Genomic DNA, 22,083 nt, shown 5'->3' on the forward strand with positions numbered 1-22,083 from the left:
TCCAGCATCTACTGCTCAGCTCCTCTGTAATACTTTTGTTGCTGTTGTTAAATAAATCCAGACAAGTTTATTTTGGGAGCAGCACACATGATGCAAACCCACTTCTCATTTGACTTAATGAAGGTTCAAGAAATAGAAGTCTAGAGCTACCACTCATAAAACAGCTTGCTTCTACGTTTTCAGAAGCATGGCTTTAATGTTTGAACTTGATTTTTTAAACATGTCTCAGGACCTTTATGAGATGCACACATCACTTTTACAACCATTAACACCCAGAAGCTTCAGTTCAAGCACGTAGCAAATTCAGAGCCCCTAAAAAATGCAGTGTTGTACGCGCTTTTTCTCACACATTATGATCTCCCTAATGTACCATACCCAAAAGGAAGAGACTTCTTTTTCCCCCCTCAAAGGAAATAAATGCTGATTGTATTCTTCCAACAAGGTTCCAAAGACTACTCTGAACAAAACTTTATGTCTGAAAATAAAACTTACTGGAGAGGAGTCTTCTAGGCCATGGATAACATCCCCATTGCTGAAACAGAGTGGGCAAGCAGATCTTTTAAAGCTGGATGTAGTATGTAAGAACTTATGGAAGGAAATACTCAGTGGTTCTTCCCTATCAGAGTTATAGAATGGGCCTTTTCTTGTTACAGAATGACCTCCCTGATTTTTATTTCTAGTGTACTACAGTAGAATTCTTCCAAGTGTGAGGAAAGGCTGATTGAATATATTAAAAAGTCAACTAGGTGCTGTAGAGCCAGTGTACAACTGAGCAACTGGCCACTTGAACTGAACACTTCTAAGTCAGCTTTTTGCCACGACCATTACTTTTGCAGCAGCATCTCAGGCCATCAGTGGATTGGGCTTCATTGATGTAGTCTCAGAACAGACTACTCTGAAAGTATGCTGAAAGTCTTTCCATACCCTTAAACACTGATGAGGAATAAGGTGCTAACTACAAGATCCCACCCCATCCTATATTCTTTCAAAATCACATAACTGGTAAACCAAAAAAATTTCACCTCAAGATCTCTGCTTTGACTACAGAGAAGAGACTAAAGCCTGAAAACCCCTCTCTGTGAACAGTCCTGTGTTACATAACTGAGCAGATCTTGTGAGCAAAGCAACTGGCACACAGAGAAAACTGTTTCAGAAAGGCATTACTCGAGTTGGTAAGAGGTACTGCTCATTGAGCACAACTTTGCTGTTAGCACAAAAACACGATGGGTACCAGTTAGCGTCTTGCAGTCTCAAAATAAGAAACTGGAAAAGGAAGAAGTCATGAACAATACTGTTTTGTTCTTACAACTGGTTCCTCTGGAGCCAGGAGAAAGATCATGGAAGGTAACTTGCACAATACCCTCATGTGTAACTGTTTCAAGGGAGCGGAAAGAGATGACATTTAAACTGAAGAACTATTTTAAATTCTATTTAGGAATGAAAACCCAGTTTCCTACAAGCCTTCTTGTTCTTAAATACTCAGTTGAGTCACGGAAGGTAAAGATTGCGATGGCAGAAAGAAAGCTCCAGATTTCTGAGTACATTCGTGTAGGATTGCCCCCTCTCCTGTCACATTCGCACACTAGTCAGAATCCGGAGGCAGACAATTCTCTGGGAAGACCTAGCAAGCCATGTGTTGCTGCAGCATGGAATAATGAATGGACTCACTCACAGAGCACTGCAAATCTGACATGCTTTCAGTCGCTTCATGACATACATTAGCTCCAGTCAAACCCAACATCAGGATCTGACCTATTTGTCTTCCTTCGCTTCCTATCCGCCAAGGTTTAAGTCTTCAGGGACATAAAAACAGTGTTTCCATGCTTCACGGCAGATGTAAGTTTAAGAGGCTGGCCGCTTTCACTAACATACTATTTCCAGTGGGGGACCCAGAGATGTAATGAATTTTGGCTGAATTATCAGCTTTAGTTTAGCAGCCATCCTCAATTGTTCCACTGTCTTTCCTGATCATGAGACTACATTCACGACAAGTCTTTACTGGCTCCTATAGAAAGCCTTCAGGTCTTGTTTGCACTGGGGCACAGCACCTAGTGAATAAGCTTGCTATTTAGAAGACTAAGTGCAGCTTTCAGAATTGAAGCGAGAATAGCAGTATCTTAATGGTTAAAATGGGGCAGGGGGAGGGGAGAACATAAATTCAATGAGCCCAAGCAGAGATTCATTAAACACTCTGCTGTGAGCTAAAAATACTAGAATAAAAGTCTCTTTGTAATAAATTACCATCATTTTCTAAACACAGAGCCAGCATTATAGGCTGTTAGCAACTGTAGCTAGTGCCAGACTAGCCCTTTTCTAAAATACTGCATTAAAAAAACACTTTCACTGTATAAAAAGAAGTCCTCTGTCAATGAGTAAATTAAAATAAAAATATGCTGATTCAGATGCAGAAAAGGGATATTTTTCCATTTTTATAATATTACTTTATGTTCTATATCTACATATTCTAGGGTTTGGATTTTTATTTATTTTTTGCTTATAGAAATAAAGCACAAGATAGCTTGCCTACCGACGTTTTTATACAGTTTGCTATTTGCAGTTCTCCATTTACAACCCTTGCAACATCTCGTCTCTTCACTCAGCAATTCTGCTTTAAGTCAGGGAGGATATGGACAAAATAGACCCCAGCTCTTCTCACAGGTATGCAGGGACAGAATAGGGCAACAAACAAGCTGCAACAGAAAATCCTGATTAGCTCTTAGGGGAAAAAATCCAGAGCAGCTGTGGGATCTCCATTCCTGGAGATGTTCAGACCTCAGCTGCACATAGCCCTGAACACCCTGATCTAAGCCTGTCCCAGTGAGCAGAGGGACTGGACCAGGCAGCCTCCCAACCCAAATTATTCTAGGACTAGAATTCATTTTCAGGAAGCCCAACACCATTTTAGGAATAAACTGAAATACATACCTGAGGTGCACTTTTGATCAGCTAGATGTACATCATGAGCTTTATTTAGATGTGAAGCAGAAGACTTCACATTGAATAGTGCCATTACCTGACTAAACACAATCAGCACCCAAGTTCGCCAGCATCCATTTACACGTCTAAGTTCTTTAGCATCCGTACCAATTTCACTAGGCAATCTTGTGACTGCAAGATTAGAAACCAAACCCTTCTGAGCACATACACAATACTTAAGTACTGCATACTCTCTCCTATGGTTACATCTTATTCCTTCAGAGATGAAATTTTCACTTTCAGATTTAAAGGACTAGAATATCAAAGTTAAGGTAACCACGAGACAAAAATCTGTGTGGAATACTAGTCTCTCAAGATGAAGGTATTTTGCAAGTGTGGAAGAAGGCAGAAGCAATAAACAAGCAGAGAGAAGTTAAAAATAAATGTAATTCCCAGCAGACTACCTCCTTGCTTGATTAGAAGTCCTGATCAAGCTCAGGTTGCTGGATTTAGGAACACGGTAAACATGAGCACAGCAGTTTACAGCACTGCACACATATGAAGTACCTGGAGCGGTAGCACATTTTGGAAGGTGGACTGTCATGTAAGAACCACTCAAAGATATTCTTTCTCAGTCTTGAAATGTTGGTACCTTCACAGGTTGTCATGTTTCAAAGTGCCTGTTTTCTGCGGGGATGTACTTGTCATTTGCATTAGTGTCACTCGGTTGATACTGATAATGTTACTGCTGATCCACACTGGTGTAAGCAACAAGGAATCAGCTCCTTGCATCACCGCGGTTTTGAAGGCAGAGACAAAGATTGGGAAATCACTTTCTTCTACTTGATGGTTAAACCAGCACTGGAAAGTTATTCTCCTTTAACTGTCTTCTTTCTGAAAGCTTCTTCTGTTAAAATGGTTTTACTGGAGTGATTGCCTGGGAGAACACGCAAGTCACAGAAGTGTTGCGTGTTTTCATCTTTCACCCAGTTTCTAGTTAAAAATAAGCTCATGTTTCCTTCACACACATACCTGGAACTTTAGGTTCAGCATGTTTTCACCTTTCACTTTTGAGATTAGTCAGATTCTGTCTACAGCTTACATCCTTTACCGCAGATGCATGGGAAAGGTATAGCAAAACAGCTGTTAAGTATTCAAGTTGTGCCATCCCTTCAGATCAGTAGTGCTACTTTTCCTCCTCTATAGGAGGATAATTAATTTTCCCCTCCTTTCTAGAAAAGGGAATATTTCGGCATCTAAAAAAGTACAGAATTAGCCTTGGGAATGTTGAAATTTATCTCAGCCTTTAGGTTTTGTATGGCTTATTCTTTCTTTAGTCTATACTGTTTGCCTTTTCTTTTATAACCTCTGAATAAGCTTAGTCATCTGCTATATGCACGAGAGTGTCTTATGATATGAAAGTACTGAAAATAAGACAACAAGGCCAAACTCTGAAATGAGCAGCCTCTCCCTCACAGGATACCAAGCACAAAACAATGCAAACAACTATCTGCTGCTGTGCCTTGAGAACATCTGTAAGATCCCAATAGAGGGGTTTTTCATTCTCAAACAGAATGAAAGCATCTTTTTATTGGGGACATCTGCCATTGGTAGGCTGGTAAGCCTGGAAACATATCATGCAAGAATCTTAGCAGGAAAAAAAGAACATGTTGCCTATAAACACTTCAACATGGGGCATTAACTTGATGTGCATGAGCAAGTCTACTGCTCTGCACCAAGACTACAGCTAACCTTTTCCAGTGTAAGAAGCAGCAGTTTTAGTTGGGTTGGCATCCAGCGTGCTGCTTCAAGTCCGGTTTCAGTCGCAGAAGCAAATCTGAGCAGCTCTTAGCAATTTTATGAAGCTTGGGAACAATGCTGTGAGGACAAGCATCTTTGTTCAGGAAAACAGTTTAGAGGAAGACTTATAATAGAAGTGCCTACATGAAAACTTGTACTTTATGGCAGTACTCAAAAATAGCATTCCTTTTCAGAAGATGGAAAATCCTTCTACGCACAGGGCTTGATTCCAATCAGACTTCTGCTGCCTTCACTTCTGTAATTCTGAATTGCCATTGATGGGATCAGAGCAGGGCCAGGCATATTAAAACTCAGAGTTACGTAACAGCTAATGATCCACCCTAGCAGATTGACAAAAATCAATTCTGAAAATATTCTCTTTTAAAAAAAAAAAAAATATCCAACATTTTCAGTTACGAAAAGTAACAGCTGATCCTCCCCTGAGGAAACCACGATATCCTCCTACAGATTATAAATGATGTAATTCAGACTGTGTGTGGGAAGCTGAAAACATTTGTCTTTTAGCACAGGGTGGCTATTTTAAAGCTGTCAGTGCAATATTATCCACAACCTTAATTAGCTGAGAAAAAAGTTCTTCACCAGTTAAACTGCCACATTTCCACACACACTCACCACCCATGCCCACCAAGTCAGCTTTCAGATATATCAGTGACAAAACGTACAACCTCATACAAGGTAAAGGAAAGTTTAAAAGCAACCAATAAGCTTAAAAAAAAAAACAAACAAACAACCTGCAGCACTAGAGCAAGTAACTACAGTTTGCGTTTGTTGAATTAGCTAAACTACGAGGCCAGTGGAAGTAATTCAAACAAGCTACTTACGAAGATTAATTTGCAACTTTATATGCCAGTTTTTGGTTGTATTTGCACTGAGACTGTTACTGCAAACTATTTAAGAACTTTTATTTCATACTCAAATTTTCAACTAAAGATTATTTATATAAGCTGTAATTATGAAGCCATAAAAAAGTATAACAGGCATGCTGATAACACAACATTATCTGTTCATTAAACATGGCACTACCTTTTTTATATCTTTATGGAGTGCCTTGTGAAAGCAGAATCAGGAAAACAAACTTGTAGAATGGTGGTACAAAGTGGCAAAAGGAAGGTCTAATTTTCTGACAGAGAACTCTGCAGTCAGGATCCTTTTAAATTATACTCTTACTGCCTTCAGACAAATTACACGGTATTACCTCAAAAATAAGCAATCCCAACGTTCACTGCAATTCAGTGAGAGAATCACAACTTCCATATACAGATGGAGAGTATATACCAAAATACAGGCATTTTATTTTTAAAAGGGCCATTACACAAATAGATGGAGCTTTTTATGCTTTGATTACCGAGCACAGGGAAATCTGCTGTATGATGCACCTGAAGTAGAATACATATAGCTGAGAACCCTGTACTTGCAGGAAACCACAATGACTTCTTGTTCTGCAGACCTGAACATTACCGTTTTGTTTTCTGAGCTTCTGACTTCCTGACGAGGCAGTTTATGTACCAAAGTATCAACTGAACAGATGTCTCTATTACGCTCAAGCTTTTTTCACACAGCGTATTATATCATCTTGCACAAATAAGAGTTATAATTACATTTAAACCGCTTTTGGTTTAGAGAACGGTAATATTTAACAGCTCTGTGAGAAATTCCCCTCGGTATGATTTATTAGATAACGCCGACAGTTTCAAGGCATCTTGCTCCACACACTAAAAATGAGAAGCGACTGACTTCTTGTGAACAAGATGCATTTAGTACATTGTGCACTTTAAATGTCTCTTCTTGTTTGAGGTGGGAAAGCAGCCTGCAAACATGCTGCCTGTTCTCAGATTTCCCTTCAGCCATATCACTGAACTTCTTACTAAAAAATAACGTGGCTGAGGAGGCTTTTATAAAGACTGAAACAGTGCAACACTAGAACGTAAAAATGATGGCATGCAGAGCACTTACCAGTATCTTTCTGTTCTCTCAGTATTTCTACACTGTAGAGAAAAGCCTTCAGTCTTGTTTAAGAGACACGAAATCCACCAACTCCTTTAAATCCCAGCAACTGCCAGACTGAGTGCCTCTGCCGTGTGCTTTTACTTAAGCAGTGGGGAACGCATTCTGACTAACCGGGGGCTGGCTCTGCCTTACGTAAGCTAGGTAAACACCACCACGCTGCACACCATTGGCTGAAGTCACAGCCTGCATCCTGCTTGCTGTGCCATAAATTCATCAATCTCTGGCCCCAAAAAGGAAAAAAGGAAGTAGAGGGTGTGTTAAAAGCTATCCTGCAGCCCAGATCCCCAGCAGTTCTTCGGTTTAGGCTCACAGAGAGACACTGTTCTATTTCCTTGTCAGCTCCTCTTACATAACTGTACCCATGCAGGCTATACCTTTTTTTTCTTTTTATTTAAATCATCACTTATTAGCCCAGCTAGCCTTTCTCACCTCCCACACAAAAAGTGATTTCTTAATACAGTAAGAATTAAAACTGCAGAAAGCCTTCAGGTATTGTTAGCCCTGTTTTCACTAATGCTGTAGAGCTGGACACAACACACCTGCAGACACCACCTGAGTAGAGCTGCTTTTAGATACTGGAATCACTCGGCCAGAGATGCTACAGCATCTTATTTCTACAGGATGCACGTTTGGAAAGGTAACTCTGCATGTGCCAGGCGAGGTTCTCATTTTGTATTCCCCTACAGCTTTAATAATCTAACCCACTGGCTTGATGCAGTTGTTTAAATGCCTGAGCCATAAAATGGTGATCGAGTTACCACAGCGTCCAAGTTACCGCCTTGTGGAACTGATCATGCAAATGTTTGTCTGCTGCAAGCGAGATACAATGCAGTAGCTTAACATTTACATCAGGTCTCACACTGCAATTGTAATGGGCCAAGTAGTTTTGCATGGTTACCCTGGCTCAAGTGACGCATGCTCAGGCTGACATCCGACATCCCCAAATTCTACACTTGGCTGTACAGCTGCCATTTCTGCTGCTCTTTCCTACAGACAGCACTGCTTGCCACCTCAGCTTTACAAGCACAGCTTCCTGGCTTGGTTTCCTTGATCTGGTTCACAGTGAAGCTGTCCATGCTTTTAAAAGTGGTTTTACCTGCTCAGTTGTTTTTCGGCCGGATCTGTTTCCCAACTGGGCTCACAGCACGGCTATGCAAACAGCTGTACCAGCAGAACTGAAGGCTCCTGATTACACAGGAGCACTCAAAGCTAAGCATTGGCAAACTGGCTTCTTGTTCATAACGCTGTAACGCAGCATAAGTTGCGACTCCACATCAGTAAGCTTCACTGCTGAGAATGAGGTTAATGCTTACCTTTTTTTCCTCTCTCCTCAAACTATACTCCACAGCTAATCTTCTCCAAAGTAATACTGTCTGGCTGTGCTGTTACATCACCTCGTCACCTGAAAGACTGAACTACAGAACTCCTTGCCATAGGATATTCTTGATCATAAAACTGCATAGAGGCTAAAAGACACTTACCACTCACCCCATCATAGTTTACTAAGCACGCAGATATCACTTTGCTCCACAGAAGTGACTGAGCTGCAACCACTGAGCACTGAGGAGCACTTTGGAGAAGCACTGATGTGCAAATTCCATCATTCCACTCCTCGCCACCATGCTACTCAATATCGATCTGAAATGGTATGGTCATTATCACAGCTGTCAGATTACTCAGTTGAGAAGGTGGTTAGAAAAAAAGATACCAAACCAACATACACAAACCCCAACTATTTTAACCCAAATCATTTTTTAAATCTGTTTGTGGGTTTATTCTCTAAACCTGCTGCACCAAACCTAGTGAGATCAGAACCTTCTGAATGAACCTCATCAAGCCACATCTTGAGACTCAAGTTTGACCCTCCTCCCTGCCAAAATCAACACCCTCACTCTACTATCACACAGGCCTCACTTTTCCACTGATTGGTATGGCACCTTTCAGAGTGGTGGAAGAGTTGCCTAATCCCACTTCGCCCATCACCTTCAAGTCTTCTACATTTTGCCCTGGCCTATATAAGGTTAATCGTTTTAATTTTGTCTTAATCAGGACTTGAAAAGGAAAAAAAAGTAAGCATCAGGACTGTGTTAGTATCACTTAACATACAGGTACAGCAATAAAAGTACAAAAGGTGCTCTTTATCAGTGTATATCCCGACTTGGAAGGGACCCACAAGGATCAAGTCAAACTCCTGGCTCTCTCTGCACAGGAGCACCCCAAACTGGCCCAGTGCTAAGTGACATTGGCATTGACACTCCGAGGCTGCAATACTTTTCTCACAGCAGTCGTAACGCTCGAGTTGCACTGTTTAAAAAGCGTTCAGTCTAGAAAGAGAATTTAAGATTAATTGGCTTCTAAGAGTTTCTTCTTCTAAGAGCTTTGTTTTATTTCTTTGTTTTACAGCTGCCACTGTTTAGAACCCAGGTTAATAAGCCTGTGGATTGCTGTGTTCTGCAGTCACATAAGAAACTGCAGAATGAGCAGCTGCTTGGATGTACCTTCAGCTGCTAAAAGCAGGGTTTATTCGGGTTTACTTTAGACCTAGCACACGAAGTGGCTGCATCAGGTGAAATACTGTTTCCCTGCCCATGCTTATCCACAGCCGTGTCCTACTCTGCTCTTGACTTTTATTAAGAGGAAGGTTTAATGATTTCTACTCCACATAAGAAGGGCGGTCTGCCTCAAGGAGGAGAAGCGAATGCCTTGAGTGTGCTCTCCCTAGGCAAGCTACCTGACTTTTCCCTGATCAGAGATGCTGTCAACCCTGCTAGACTAAAACAATGAAATCTGTAGCCCAAGATATCGCTGCTAATTTCAAGAAGTGATGCTTAGCTGCAGGGGAGGTTCTTTCCTTGAAGTTGTTAAAGAAATAAAGGGCTGTATCGTCATGTTCTTCTATCTGACTCACAAGCAGATGCTGTACAGTTTGATATAATTACGTGATTCCACATGACATTCAAAATGAGCTTTTAAGAGGAATGCATTTCTAGCTGTATCAGTTAAAAAGACAGACTCACGGATATGGACAAAGGGTGATGTTATATCCTCTTCTGTGTGGACAGCTGAGAAATTCAAGTGGCAAATTCCTCATCCTAGAGTTCCCCTGATGAGTATGCTAATGCTAAGCTTCAAGAGACATTTTAAAGATGTGCCTGTTGATAATTTTATTTAATGAAACTGGCAGGGAATGGAATAAAGACCCAAACACAGGATAAGTGTTTAAAACCACTGCGCATAGGGTGTGGTAGAAGAGACTAAAGAACATGAATAGCAAAACCTTAGAAGAACAGGATCTGTAATAGTCCCAAGGGGAAATAGACTCAACACTGAATGCCAAACATGCACTGTACGCTACCTTGACTCCATTTCCCACCAAGTCAGTGGCAGAACTCTGATCAAAGCCAATGATACCCAGGAAAAGGCAAATCTCATGCATCAGGAAGTGCTGATTCTATTATGGGGTTCCCAGAGGTCTATCTAGCCCAGGGTGCACACGGGGAGAAGAAAGGGTGGCAGATTACCGACTTGCCAGCCCCATTAATCTTTCATTGTGTTACATCGCGTGTAATCTCTGTGCAAGGAGTTCCCATGTTATACAGTTAATAAAGTCATACTACAGTGTTTTAAGGAGATTATGGGGGGAAAGCAGCCTGAAGCCAAGAACATGCTAATTAGAGTATACAATAGAAATGTTAATCGAGTAATCTGCAGGAAGAGGAGGAGGGAAGGAAATGACCTAATTCCCTGCACCACTGTGTGGTGCCTAATAGCAAGAAGAAAATTCTTGTAAGGGCCAAGCAAACAAAGGTCCATTGTTATAGTTAGAGCTTTCAGAGAAGAATGCTTTGCTGTATCTCAAGTCGCTGTAACATGAAGAGTAGATGGTACAACTTCATGAACTCTTCTACACTGACCACTTCTGGAAGGGGTTGGAGAAACTAACTAGATTTGCAGGACAGCCGAGTAGAAGAACAAAGCAGAATCTCAATTTCTTAAGGCACAGCAAACTTTCCTTCAAAAGGTTTCGCCAACTCTACAACATCTGTCATCCAACAACCATGGCAAGCCTTAGGCAACTGTGGAGCAATTCATCACTGAAGCTGCACTAGCCTAGTCACAGAGAGGCAACAACTCATCATACTGCAGCAAGGTATTTCCCATGACTCGAGTCATCCTTTGCCATTAAATGAGCCTAAGGAGCACTTCTTAGCATGTCCTATTCCACTCTTAGATCTTTGAATGTGTTGTCCTGTGGTACGCCAGGGAAGTCCTTCTTTGGTTCAAGGACAGCCTGTTGCCATTGATGCGCATCCCACCTGGCAGACTGAAAACACAACTGGCCCTCTGAGTGCAGGCTGGTTTCTGCTTTAGTAGGCATGAGGCTTTTGGCACTGGATTAACTCAGTATTTTCAAACTCCTATTGAGAAGAGACCCCACCAAAAAAAGAGCATGCAAAATCACTCGTCTTTGGACTGAGAAAGAACCTCATAGTAAACCTTACTAGAAGCTGAAGGAATCTCAGGCAAGACTAACAAAATATCTACAAGACAGCAGGACTATTGATACTCAATAGAACCAGTCAAGAATTAATCCTGGATCTAATTCTAAAGTGATTCTAGATGGAGCAATATGATGCTGCTTAGGGACATGGTTTAGTGGGTGACAGTCGTAGTAGGGTGATGGTTGGACCAGATGATCTTGGAGGTCTTTTCCAACCTTAATGATTTTATGATGTAAAATATAAAAATAGAAGTTACCGTGAAAAGTCTCCAATGATATTAACAACAATACCTGTTTGATATTCAAAATTAAAGAATCAAAAGGGATTTTAAATGCAGGTCACCTTCAAACAAGCCACCTACGTTACAGGTTTGACACCTTTGCCCTTCTGTCGTGCACCAGAATTAGAATGCTGCTTATATGTTTCCAGAAGGCTGAGTCAACTTCTTACAGAGAACTCCACAGAATCAAAGAGCACTCCAGGATCTTAGGAGGTCATTTAGTCCAACCTCCTGCTCAGAGCAGGAGTTGGCTTACCAGATGTCAAGTTATTACTGCAAGAGACTCAGCTTTAGGCATGAAGAGGCCTCTCAAGACATGCCTTCCCTTAGGAAAAAGGGAAGGTACATTGAATGCTGGAGAACTGCAAACGACAAGCAGTTTTTCAGATCGACCTGGAGCTTCTTGTTTGTTGATAGCCTTCCTATGACAGTTTGTTTCAACGTTTACTTGAAACAAAATAATTAGCAAGAATTACTGGAGAGAGCTTGCTGTACACACACTGGAGATCGTTTAGGCCGATTAAGATTTTGAAAGGTTAAGACAGCATCCCCTGTATTTCAGAACAGCTTCACAAACATGTTGCCCCCTTTAATAGTGCAGTGGTTTATAGAACTGTATTCACAGCAACCATTGCCCAAAACAGATATTCAGAAATTGACCTGCTCTTTAGATAGTCCTACATCTGGCTTCCCAAGAATGGTCTGAGGCATGAGAAGTGCTGGATTCCCAAAAAACAGGACTGAAAAGTGAGGCATCATCTGAATAAAACTAATTTTCCCAAAAGGTCAATCTGATGTAAGCCATCTACTAAGTCAGAAACATGCAGATGCAGTTGCACTGGGCTTCTTTCCAAGACAGCAAGCTTGAATTTCTCAGGTGCCTGGACACAGCTATTGTCAACGTGGGTTTTTTTTGTTGATGTTGATTATTATTTTTTTTTAGTTTAAGTCTTCCAGGAACATTTCTGGATCTTGAAAACACAACAAGTCACATGCCATATCTGCAAGTTCAATTAACATACGCCATCCTCAAGTACTTCCTCAAAGAATTTTTCAGCTGTAGTTTTAAGTTCTTTGAAGAGCAGAGCTCAGATTCGCTGAGCTTCAGGTATTATGGTTTCCCTAAATTAAGGAACAGAGGCCCAATTCAAATTCATTTCCAAGTCATATTTTTCCTGCTTGCAAAACTTTTAAGGTACCTGCTAGTAGAACTAGCTGAACCTGCAATACCTGAAAGTTTTCATTCCCACAAAGTTAGATTGCCTGACCAGGAACTTCTTCAGAGAAAGTTCACAGACTTGCTAGAAGTGTTAACACATCTTTGCTTCACTTTTATTAAGAAAAGACATTTCACGTAGATTAAAGAAAAAAGGACAGAAAGAGGAAATGTAAGCATTCACTTACATAAATTCAGCTACAGCATGCTGGCTCTCCACATTCACTAGGAAAAAAAGATCTTAAAGGACAAAATTTAAAAACTACTCAATATAGTTTTTATTGAACTCCTACATCACACAAATGGATATCTTAAAATAAGGGAAGTTCCTTTTCACTTAGGGAGGCTGTGAAACACAAAAGCCAAGTTCATCCAACAGCGTTTCCCTCTGCTTTATCCTAAATTCCTTACCACTCTGTGACTACACTCACCATTTCAACTATAGTTCATCTGCAATTCCAGTTTAAAAAAAAAACAAACCGTGGATAACCTCCACCTGGCTCTCCTAAACCTTGCATGTGAATTTTCCAAGTCTGTAGTTCATGCATGAATATTCGGTAAATCACAGCTAATAAATGTAGCATCTTACTGTATTCCTCCTCCTCTTAAATTCAAACTTTGGACAGTCTTTATGTAAGGTACAAAACCTGGTCCTTTCTAAACGTATCACCTCCAGCATTTACATATAAAAGCATATGACCTACATACCTCTGGAGAGATGTCAGAGGTCTGCCTACTCTTTGCAAACCTAGTGTCAGTTTTTTACAGTGGCCAACAGGATATCTATGGGGCTACAATGTAAGTAAACGGCTGATTTGGCTCCTCAGTTTCCCATATTTCTGGCATTCAAGCATGGCTTTATAGCAATCTTTCAGTATTCTGTACCTGAGCCCAAACAACAAAGATTACTTTAAGCAACAATCCAGAAAATAAAAATTGATTACTTTGCATGTGTGATAAATTCCTGATAAAGCTATATGCTGCTGTCTCCCAATATATTAAAAGCTGTATCTTGATGAATACATTTAACTAGTTTTGATGCTAATACACTGCTATACAAACAAAAAACCAAACTTTTTGTACACTTATATTTCCACTTTACTATTCTTTCACAGCCGGCAAGTCAAACAGATGAAGTTCAAATACCTTCTCCACCTCCTCATGTTTCCTTAGATCACTTATCCGTTCCCACTTTGTTACTGCTCAGAGGAAAAAAAAATATCCCATGCTATTTGATTATCTTTTTTTTTTTTCTTCTCCTTTATAATCCCATGGGCAATGCATGATTTAGCATATCTAAAGAAGAGCAATACTCTACTTCCTACACTTCTAATCCAATTTGGATAAGAGGTTTTCTGCTTATAAAAATAAACAGGCGGTTGCACTTGAGAGGATGCAACAGCCATCCATTTACCTCTGTATGGGCACTAACATCTAAAAACACAAAGGTCATTCTCAAGAAGTATTGAAGTTAGTGCTAGGGATGCCCTCCCTAGCTTTTACTTGGACAGAGGGGAGAAATGAACACAATCTTCAAGCTTTTTCCTGGAATTTCAACAGAAAATGAAGAAAATACTACTACAGTAACGTTAGCATGGAAGGAATAACATCACAAATCAGTAAAACACAGCCATTGAAGTACTATGTATGGTCATTTCACATATAAGTTTTGGAGTTACTGCATGTATTCTCACCAAAAAAAAGCCAAGGATAGAATATCTCAACCAAGGAGACTTAGATCAGAAGCCATACTTTTATAAACACACAGGTGAATTTGGCCTGACCATATAGTCCAGTTTTAACAAAATCAGGAGCTAAGGAAATGATTAATATTTGATAGACAGTTGAAAGCTTTCAAGGTATTACTAGGTGCAATTTAAAATTTCTTATCTATACAGAAAAATGTTACCTCCAGATAAAAGAAACTTCCAGCTGGATATTGCAACTGTTTTCTTTAAGGTCCCATAGTTTTCAGTTACAACTAGAGGTACTCTGCATGTATTTAAGTGTATGGGTCACAAAATCCATTTTTCAAAAGCAGTAACAGGCATTTCTGTACCACGACAGTGTCCCCCTTTCTTTCCCCCAAAATACCATGTTCTCCAGAATCCGTGTTACTCTTTGTTGCCTTTGAGCCTGCATCACTGAGGAAAACAAAAATTTAACATCCAAAGACAAAAGACTTTAAATTGGTAGAGCGCAGGGATAGTGAGTCACCGTGGTCGAGCACTTCTCCAGCAGTCGTCAGAGTGTGCAGCCACTGCTACACCGCATTAAAATATTCAGCAGGCAGTTTCACGGCCTGCCCTTGCATTTACAATGATGGTAAGTCACACCACTCACCCTAATGAAATACTAGGAGTCAGATTGCTGTCTTGCTAATGTAAGCCTACCAGGAAGCAAGGAAAGTGTTCCTGAAGACAAAAAAGTTCTTCCTTGATCCACTGAAGTTAAGAGAACTCTGTCTGAATGCAGACCTTCAATATATAGCCTAAAGATTGACAAAATTGAGATCTAGAGACATGAGCTCAGTATATTTCTTATCATTTAAGGCAGGTTTACGTATTTCCCACAAAATGTTTCCAAGCAACACAACTCAGTAAGTTCTTTTCAGAAACCACGTGCTTAAAGCTGTGTTCTAGCTAGGGCTCTGGTCCTCTGGTGCAGCCCCTCAGGACTGACATTGTTTATGAACTTTCCTTCCAATTGCTAACAGCTGTGCATAGTGAGCACATCGGTGCCTCATTCACATGCACTCAAAGGTTTGTAGGAGTCCTGCTCATATTCAGTTTGTGACTTGTGGTTAGTGCCTCTCCTGCTTCAGGACATCTCATGGCATCCATCTGCAGAGAAAAGTGTCGTGCAGCAAAGGAAGAGGCCAAGCAGCAAAGTTCACACACATTAAGAAGTCACTACCCAACCTTAGCTAAGACGCCTGACCACATTCAAGCTCCTAGACCAATGCAAATCCCAAATCAGGAATACATTTAGGCAAGCCCATTCAAGCAATGAACTACTCGACAGACACAGCAAATAAAGCAGAGACCTACTAATAAGGCAAAGCCAGTGTAACCCATTTGACACTAAAAAACAGAATGAGTTCATAAAAATTTGGGCAAGTGGGACAAAGGCTAGTAGTCTGCTGAGCTGTGATGACTAACCAGCTGCTGCCTTAGCACCATGCATTGCCTCCATACACCTTAGTGACAGGTGTTTTATTTAGATTAAAAAAACAAAACAAAACAAAAAAAAACACTGAGCACACTCAGGCTGGCTTTGGCAACCTCAAAACTAGTTGTAAGAGTAATATATATTCTCTAAAGAAAAGACCAGACGTTCATTGGCTTCACAGCCACTGCTGTACTTTAAACTCTGAAGTCATTCTGCACATTCAGCATTTTGCTGATGGAAGTGTGTGAATTACATGTCCCCCGAATAAACTCTGAACTCTACAAACACATAGAGTGCTGTCATAAGCTTACCTCCTCTGGCCTTGTTTATATTACATAGTCCTCGTCTGTAAACATGCCATGCTGATCTCATTTTGGTCCTAGCAGTCACCAAACAACTCTGAAATATTCTCTATGCTAAGGAACATTACAGAACCTACATAAATATCAGCTCCAATCATTTTATTAATTTGAGGTGAAGTATTTTTCTTTTAGCAGTGACCTCCAAGCTGAGTTTTTTCCTGTTTGTAAGAAAGGCATTTCATTTTAATTGAAGAAAGGAAAAAAACAATACCCAATAAAAACGGGCAAATACAAGAAAATACTATTTCCTAAAAACTTTTTGCTTGAAAAAATAGGTTCTCTCTTCAAAGTATGGTTTAATATCAGTAACATCAGATACATGACTATTTAATTTTCAGTACTTTTAAAATCTAACAAAGTTAAAGTATCTATATCATTAGAAATGAGAAACAGATAAAAGACTTATTCAAAGTGGCTTTGTTTTGTCTCAAGTACTTAAGAGGAAGATCCAAACATCACATCCAAAGAGCATGAGCACAACTGTTCACACAGAGCTTCGGTCACGAAACTTGTCCAGCTAGAACAGGCAGCTATAGCCTGACATGAGAGTGAAGCACTGATTCTGGGAGCGACTGCACATTCCTAGTTTTGCAGCTTCTGATATTAAAACTAGACATGCTCATATTTGCAGGATTGGGATTTTCAAAAATTCTGACTGTTGGATTAATTGTGTGTTTACACTTGGACTTCTTTTAAGAATAGGACCGAATCAAACATCAAAGGGCACAAGTTCAGGAAATACTGGGTTTATTCCCAGATCTCTCAAGTCACTCTGCCACGTTCAGGGAAAGAAAAAGGTTAATACAATCAGAGAAAGTGTGACAACCCTCCCAACAGCCTCACACTACTTACTGATTATTATTTTTTTTTTAATTAACATTTAAATATTTGGGTTTCCCAGAAGTTAGAGCATGTTGCTTATTCCTCAACTTCTGATACAGAAGCCTACCTGAAGTATAAATTGGATAAAAATTGCAAGTCACATCCCCAAACAGTATGACTATAACTATATATACTGAAGACTTATATTTATCTGAAAAAATAGAGGTCCAGAATACAAAAAATAAGCAAAGGTAGCAGAGGACCTAACAGAAAGGGGCATCAAAACAGTCATAATTCCCACTGAAGCAGCAGCCAGCAGAAATCAAAGATCACAAGAAAAATACTCTCGTTAACCAGAAACAATGTGGACTCTCTTACCAACCAGAACTCACAGAATAATCTGAAACAGCTCCAATACACAAAAGACAGCATCTTTTGACGAAGCTTCAGCCTTTTGAGTAACTGCTTGCAAACTCAACATGCTCTATAGATGGTTTTTACTGGGGCACAAATGAAAACTTTCTAATTAAATATAAAATAAAAAATAAAAGATGTGCAGCCTATACATTTAGCCCACTCTGGAGTATCACAGCAAGATCCTTTTCCTTAAATGGCTTTTTAAAGCATGCCAAAACTGTTAGTTAAAAGGATAATCTAAATAAAGTCATTGTTAAAAGAGTAAAACTACATCATACCATGGCTGGAACAGCTAAGGAACTGGTCAGAGAGGAAAGATTATTTCCTGGCACAGTAACGTAGCAACAAACTGAGTTCTTTCTCTTTTTATTATATTAAGCCTTCACAATGTTTGACAAAAATAAAACTGAGGTTTGTAGCTCATCTGTTTAACAGATGATCAATCGTACAGAGCAGCAGGACTTTGTTTCTAGGCATACTCTGCGGAAAAAAAATCAAAAGCAAACTGAGCAAGGAAAAAGGAACTGGAGTCCTAATTCTGTTCTTGTCCACCTAGCAGGTCTCCTAACCAGACCTGATACCTGAGCCCAATTATGTAGGTGCAAGTAAGGATTCGACTCCATTGAAGCCAACTGAATTAACCAGCGTAAGCAAGATCACTATCAGCCTACCTAAGCAAGACTGTACTGGAGCAGATCTGGGCTGGACGTGTAATTTAATTCACCACTCTGATTTTGGATAAGCCCCAGACATTCAGAATAATTACAGTGCAGTCAGAGACAACGCTCAATGTCAGTTACCGTATTTAAGTTGTGTACTGTTTGCCCGAAGAGATGAAGCACTCAAACACCACCTACCTTTGAGCTTCCTAAGCCCTCAGCTTCACTAACAACTGTGTTCTGCAGCTCTTAAGGAATTACATGCTTGCTAAGAGTTTGTAACAACTATTTTGGCTTATACACAAGTACTTGAACATCGTAAATCCTCTCTGACCCATTCTATCTCATTAGATAAAATTTCTTTGCTAATAGATGAGACTTTTGAGTTGATAAAACAAAGCTCTACTAGCTACAGTATTTTTAAAGCTCTAGACCATACTGTGTTATCTGACAAGTTTCACTTTGAAATACAGTGGCACCGTTCAGTAATTTTGAAATAAAAAAATCACTTGGGATAAAAACTTGACAGAAAACAGAGGCATGGTGGAATCCACAGCTGATATGAAACTAGAAGAAATATGCAGTATGAATTCAAGTCAAACTCACTGGGAAAAAAAAAATGAGGTTGAGTTTTCTATACTTAAAATGTTTCAGGCTGTTAACCACCAATACTGACTTCTCATAACCAGTTTTAGGACACTGGCAGCTTAAACAAAAATAGGAGCCATTGAAGTAATGATACCTTTGATCATGAAAAACATCATTATGATTAGCATCTCATGCCTATTGGCTCCAATCCCCCAAGATATATAACTGTAAACATTTTCAAAGTTACACGCCAAAAGTCTTCATACTATTAATCATACCCACTGGATTTGAGCTTGTATTCTCATTTTCTCTAGACTTAATTTTGTATCAAAGGTGGTCCAAGCAAGGAAAAGTTGATGTTCTCACAACCCTCCCTTATTATTTTGGTGCAAGCAATAACGAGGAGGCAGCAGCAGTTGTCCTCAAACAAGAGGGCTAAGAAAAAAGAATAAGCCAAGCACATTCATAGACAAAGCTACAAAAGCAAAGCAAGCATTTTAAGCCTACCACATCAGAAGGGTACAGAGTCAGTCTAATGACAAAGTTGCCTGAACCTCATCTCCCTGAACCTCTTGGGAATTTAATCGCAGGAGCTTTTTCTCTTGGGTTAGTGAGAAAAGTCACCTTGCTAAAAAATGCTGGTCAGCAGATCTGGAACAAAGAAGGGTGCAGGGCTACACAACTTGGATCTCAGGAGTGGGGAGATGAGGGGGAGAAGCAAGAGATCACTCTCAGTGGGTACTGCAATATTACACTGGCTCAGAGCCTCTGGAAATAACCTTCAGTAGAAATTCAACATTGGGGCAAGAGAAAATATGGTTTGGTACAGCTTAGCAGTCATGTCTCTAATAACATCTGCAGCTGCTGCGGAGAGATGCTGTCTGATGAAGCAGTCTCTCCCCAGTTGCTTTAAAAATACAGTGTTTAAAGAACCAATACAGTTATGGACAGTAACAGCAAGACAATACTAATAGTTTGCATTGTGCTGCACTAATACTAATAGTTTGTATGGTTTTATGTTTTTTTGTTTCTTACGTATTTTCATCTAGAGAAGTTCAAGTGCAAGAAGAAACGTTTGTTCTCTCAGAACAACCGTGCAGATATAAACTCACCGTGTCCAAGAACCGCGAGATTGTAACCGCACTTCCACTTGGATTTACGATACATAATCAAAAGCCACGCTCGCAGAGGGAAAATGACCTGTTGATGATGGTGGCTGTCAACAATGGGTTCAGATCAGTTAGCTGCTAGTGTAGACAGGACAACATTTTTCAACACTGTGAGAGAAAGTGAGAGCGAGACCATATGGTTAAGCCCCATCCACATTAGCACCAAACGGCTAGCATCACCAATTGAGAACTGTCAGCTGGGAGAGGCAGAGGTGGGAAAGCTACCTGTTGCTCACAGCCACTGTAAAGAAGTTGGTTTCATAGAGACTTACCAATGTTGACAATTCTTCTGTTAATAGCATGCCTTTGAGCAGAGCATATGCTCTGCGTTCAATCGATATTCCTAGTACACAGCAACTCAAACAGTTGTTCAAAATTATTCAGTGGATTCAGATACCAGTCAGTCTCTAAAAGCATGCTTAAGACCTAATGAAACTTCAAAAACCACACCACATTCCAGAATTATACTGGGTATGTCTAAGTTACACATTTACAGAAGATTGACAGTTGCAGGTAAATATTAGATAAGAATTGTCAGCAGACAGCCTGGCTGTCTGCTGTTCAATACCATGCCGAATAAAAGGATGAAAGAGCTGGCTTTAGCTTCAAACTGCTTTGAGTGGGGGAGCAAGGGGATCTGGACTCAATGATCTCCAGAGTTCCCTTCCAAAATAACTTCTATTCATTGAGAAACCTGGCCGCTAGTACTTCGGCATAAGCTTTGCATGCACAGACAGAAGCATTGCATCACACGACTATTATTTATCACCTGTTCTCCTGACCTGCAGGAATGCCTGCACTTGCTTACCACTAACAAAAAGCAGGATCTCATTCCGAGGTTAAACAATTTCAAGGCAGAATAAAATACCACTGCCTGCAAAAGCAGCGAGTCTGCCTTGCTGCCCTGTGTTTAGACAACAGCGGTTTTGCACAGCCATGGTATGGTTTCCCCAGGTTCAGACCCAGATCCACTCCTCAATTTGATTCATTACATGACATCTGCAAACACAGAACAGGAAGGGAGAACTTCGTAGAGCTGCCTGGGTGTTCGTTTCCAGAAAAAGAGCAAAATTAATGCGTTTTTTTTTTTTTTTTTTAAATGCATGGACTAATTAATAGTGAGATGACAGGAAATAGGTCTTGTTCTTCAGCAGTACTTGAAAGCTGTGTTTAATCTTGAAAAAACAAGGAAACATAGCCACTCCTGTTCATAACCTTGGAGTTGATTTTTGTTTTCTTTATACGCACCCTTCTATTCAATTTATTTTGTTCCTTCATGTAACAAAAGCTATGTTCATCAGCAAAAGATGGCTTAGTACAGCACAAATCTTATTAGCATGCATACTGAGTTAATACTTGGCTTATATGAAGGACTTTTAAAAATTAAGCTTGAAAGCAAGCACAATTACTGCAATAAACTAAAAACTTCTGATTCTGTCCCTGCTACTAAGGACAAATTGCAACAACCCTTTATTCTGTCTTTAACAGGTTTAGGCATTTCTACATTTTTCTGTAGAACAATTCTTCTAATAGTTTTTGCTGTGCTTGGGGGTCTAGGGCCAGGGACAAATTAAGAGACATGAGGAAAACGAGCACTGTCAGCTTACTCAGTTCTGATGCATGATGCAGCACCTACTCCCCATATAAGAAGGGACACCAAGATAATAAAACTACCGAAACGTTTTTGGGAAGCAGAAAAGAGGCACAATTTGTCCACTAACATTAATGCAAGTTACTTCCACAGGCAGTTGCTATAACAAAACTCCCGGGTGGGTTATACTAATGTTAACACATCTCAAGGTCTAATTGCAAAACCTCTTCTAGCAATAATTCTTCCTAACTGGTCTGTGGTCGCACATTGGGAAAGTGTCTTCTAGAGCTGCTTGGCAAAGCAGAAATGCAACAGGTCACAGCAGAGCCCCTAGCATGTGTGTGCTAAGGTGCAGTGAGAAGACAGAAGACCACTGAAAATACAGTCTCTGAGGACTGTGGGATAGTATTTTGAAGATTATCAAAGCTAAAGCTTCCAAGAACTAAGCTCCATCCTTAAGATGAAGCAAAACCTGACTTGCAAACTATGCCTGAGGGCTGGACAACTGAAATTGGACATAAAGCTACTCTCAATCTTCACACATAAGAGTTAGGCCTAACAA

The 22,083-nt window shown here is 40.1% G+C and overlaps 1 protein-coding gene across 3 annotated transcripts in view; it reads right to left on the bottom strand.

Moving 5' to 3' along the window:
- PELI1 (pellino E3 ubiquitin protein ligase 1) overlaps positions 1-22,083 on the bottom strand; it is a 43,814-nt gene that overhangs the window by 11,235 nt on the left and 10,496 nt on the right. Inside the window, exon 2 of one of the 3 annotated variants that reach the window (XM_068675591.1) lies at positions 19,874-20,038. The exons of 1 other annotated variant lie outside the window; for it this stretch is intronic. In XM_068675591.1, coding sequence (XP_068531692.1) covers positions 19,874-19,928 — 55 coding nt within the window. In that variant the 5' untranslated portion in view covers positions 19,929-20,038. Of the gene's footprint in view, positions 1-6,690; positions 6,847-19,873; positions 20,039-22,083 lie in introns of those variants that run through there. One more of the 3 variants, XM_068675592.1, reaches the window with a different exon arrangement.

The sequence above is a fragment of the Anas acuta genome, chromosome 3 (assembly GCF_963932015.1).
Source record: "Anas acuta chromosome 3, bAnaAcu1.1, whole genome shotgun sequence".
NCBI lineage: Eukaryota > Metazoa > Chordata > Aves > Anseriformes > Anatidae > Anas > Anas acuta.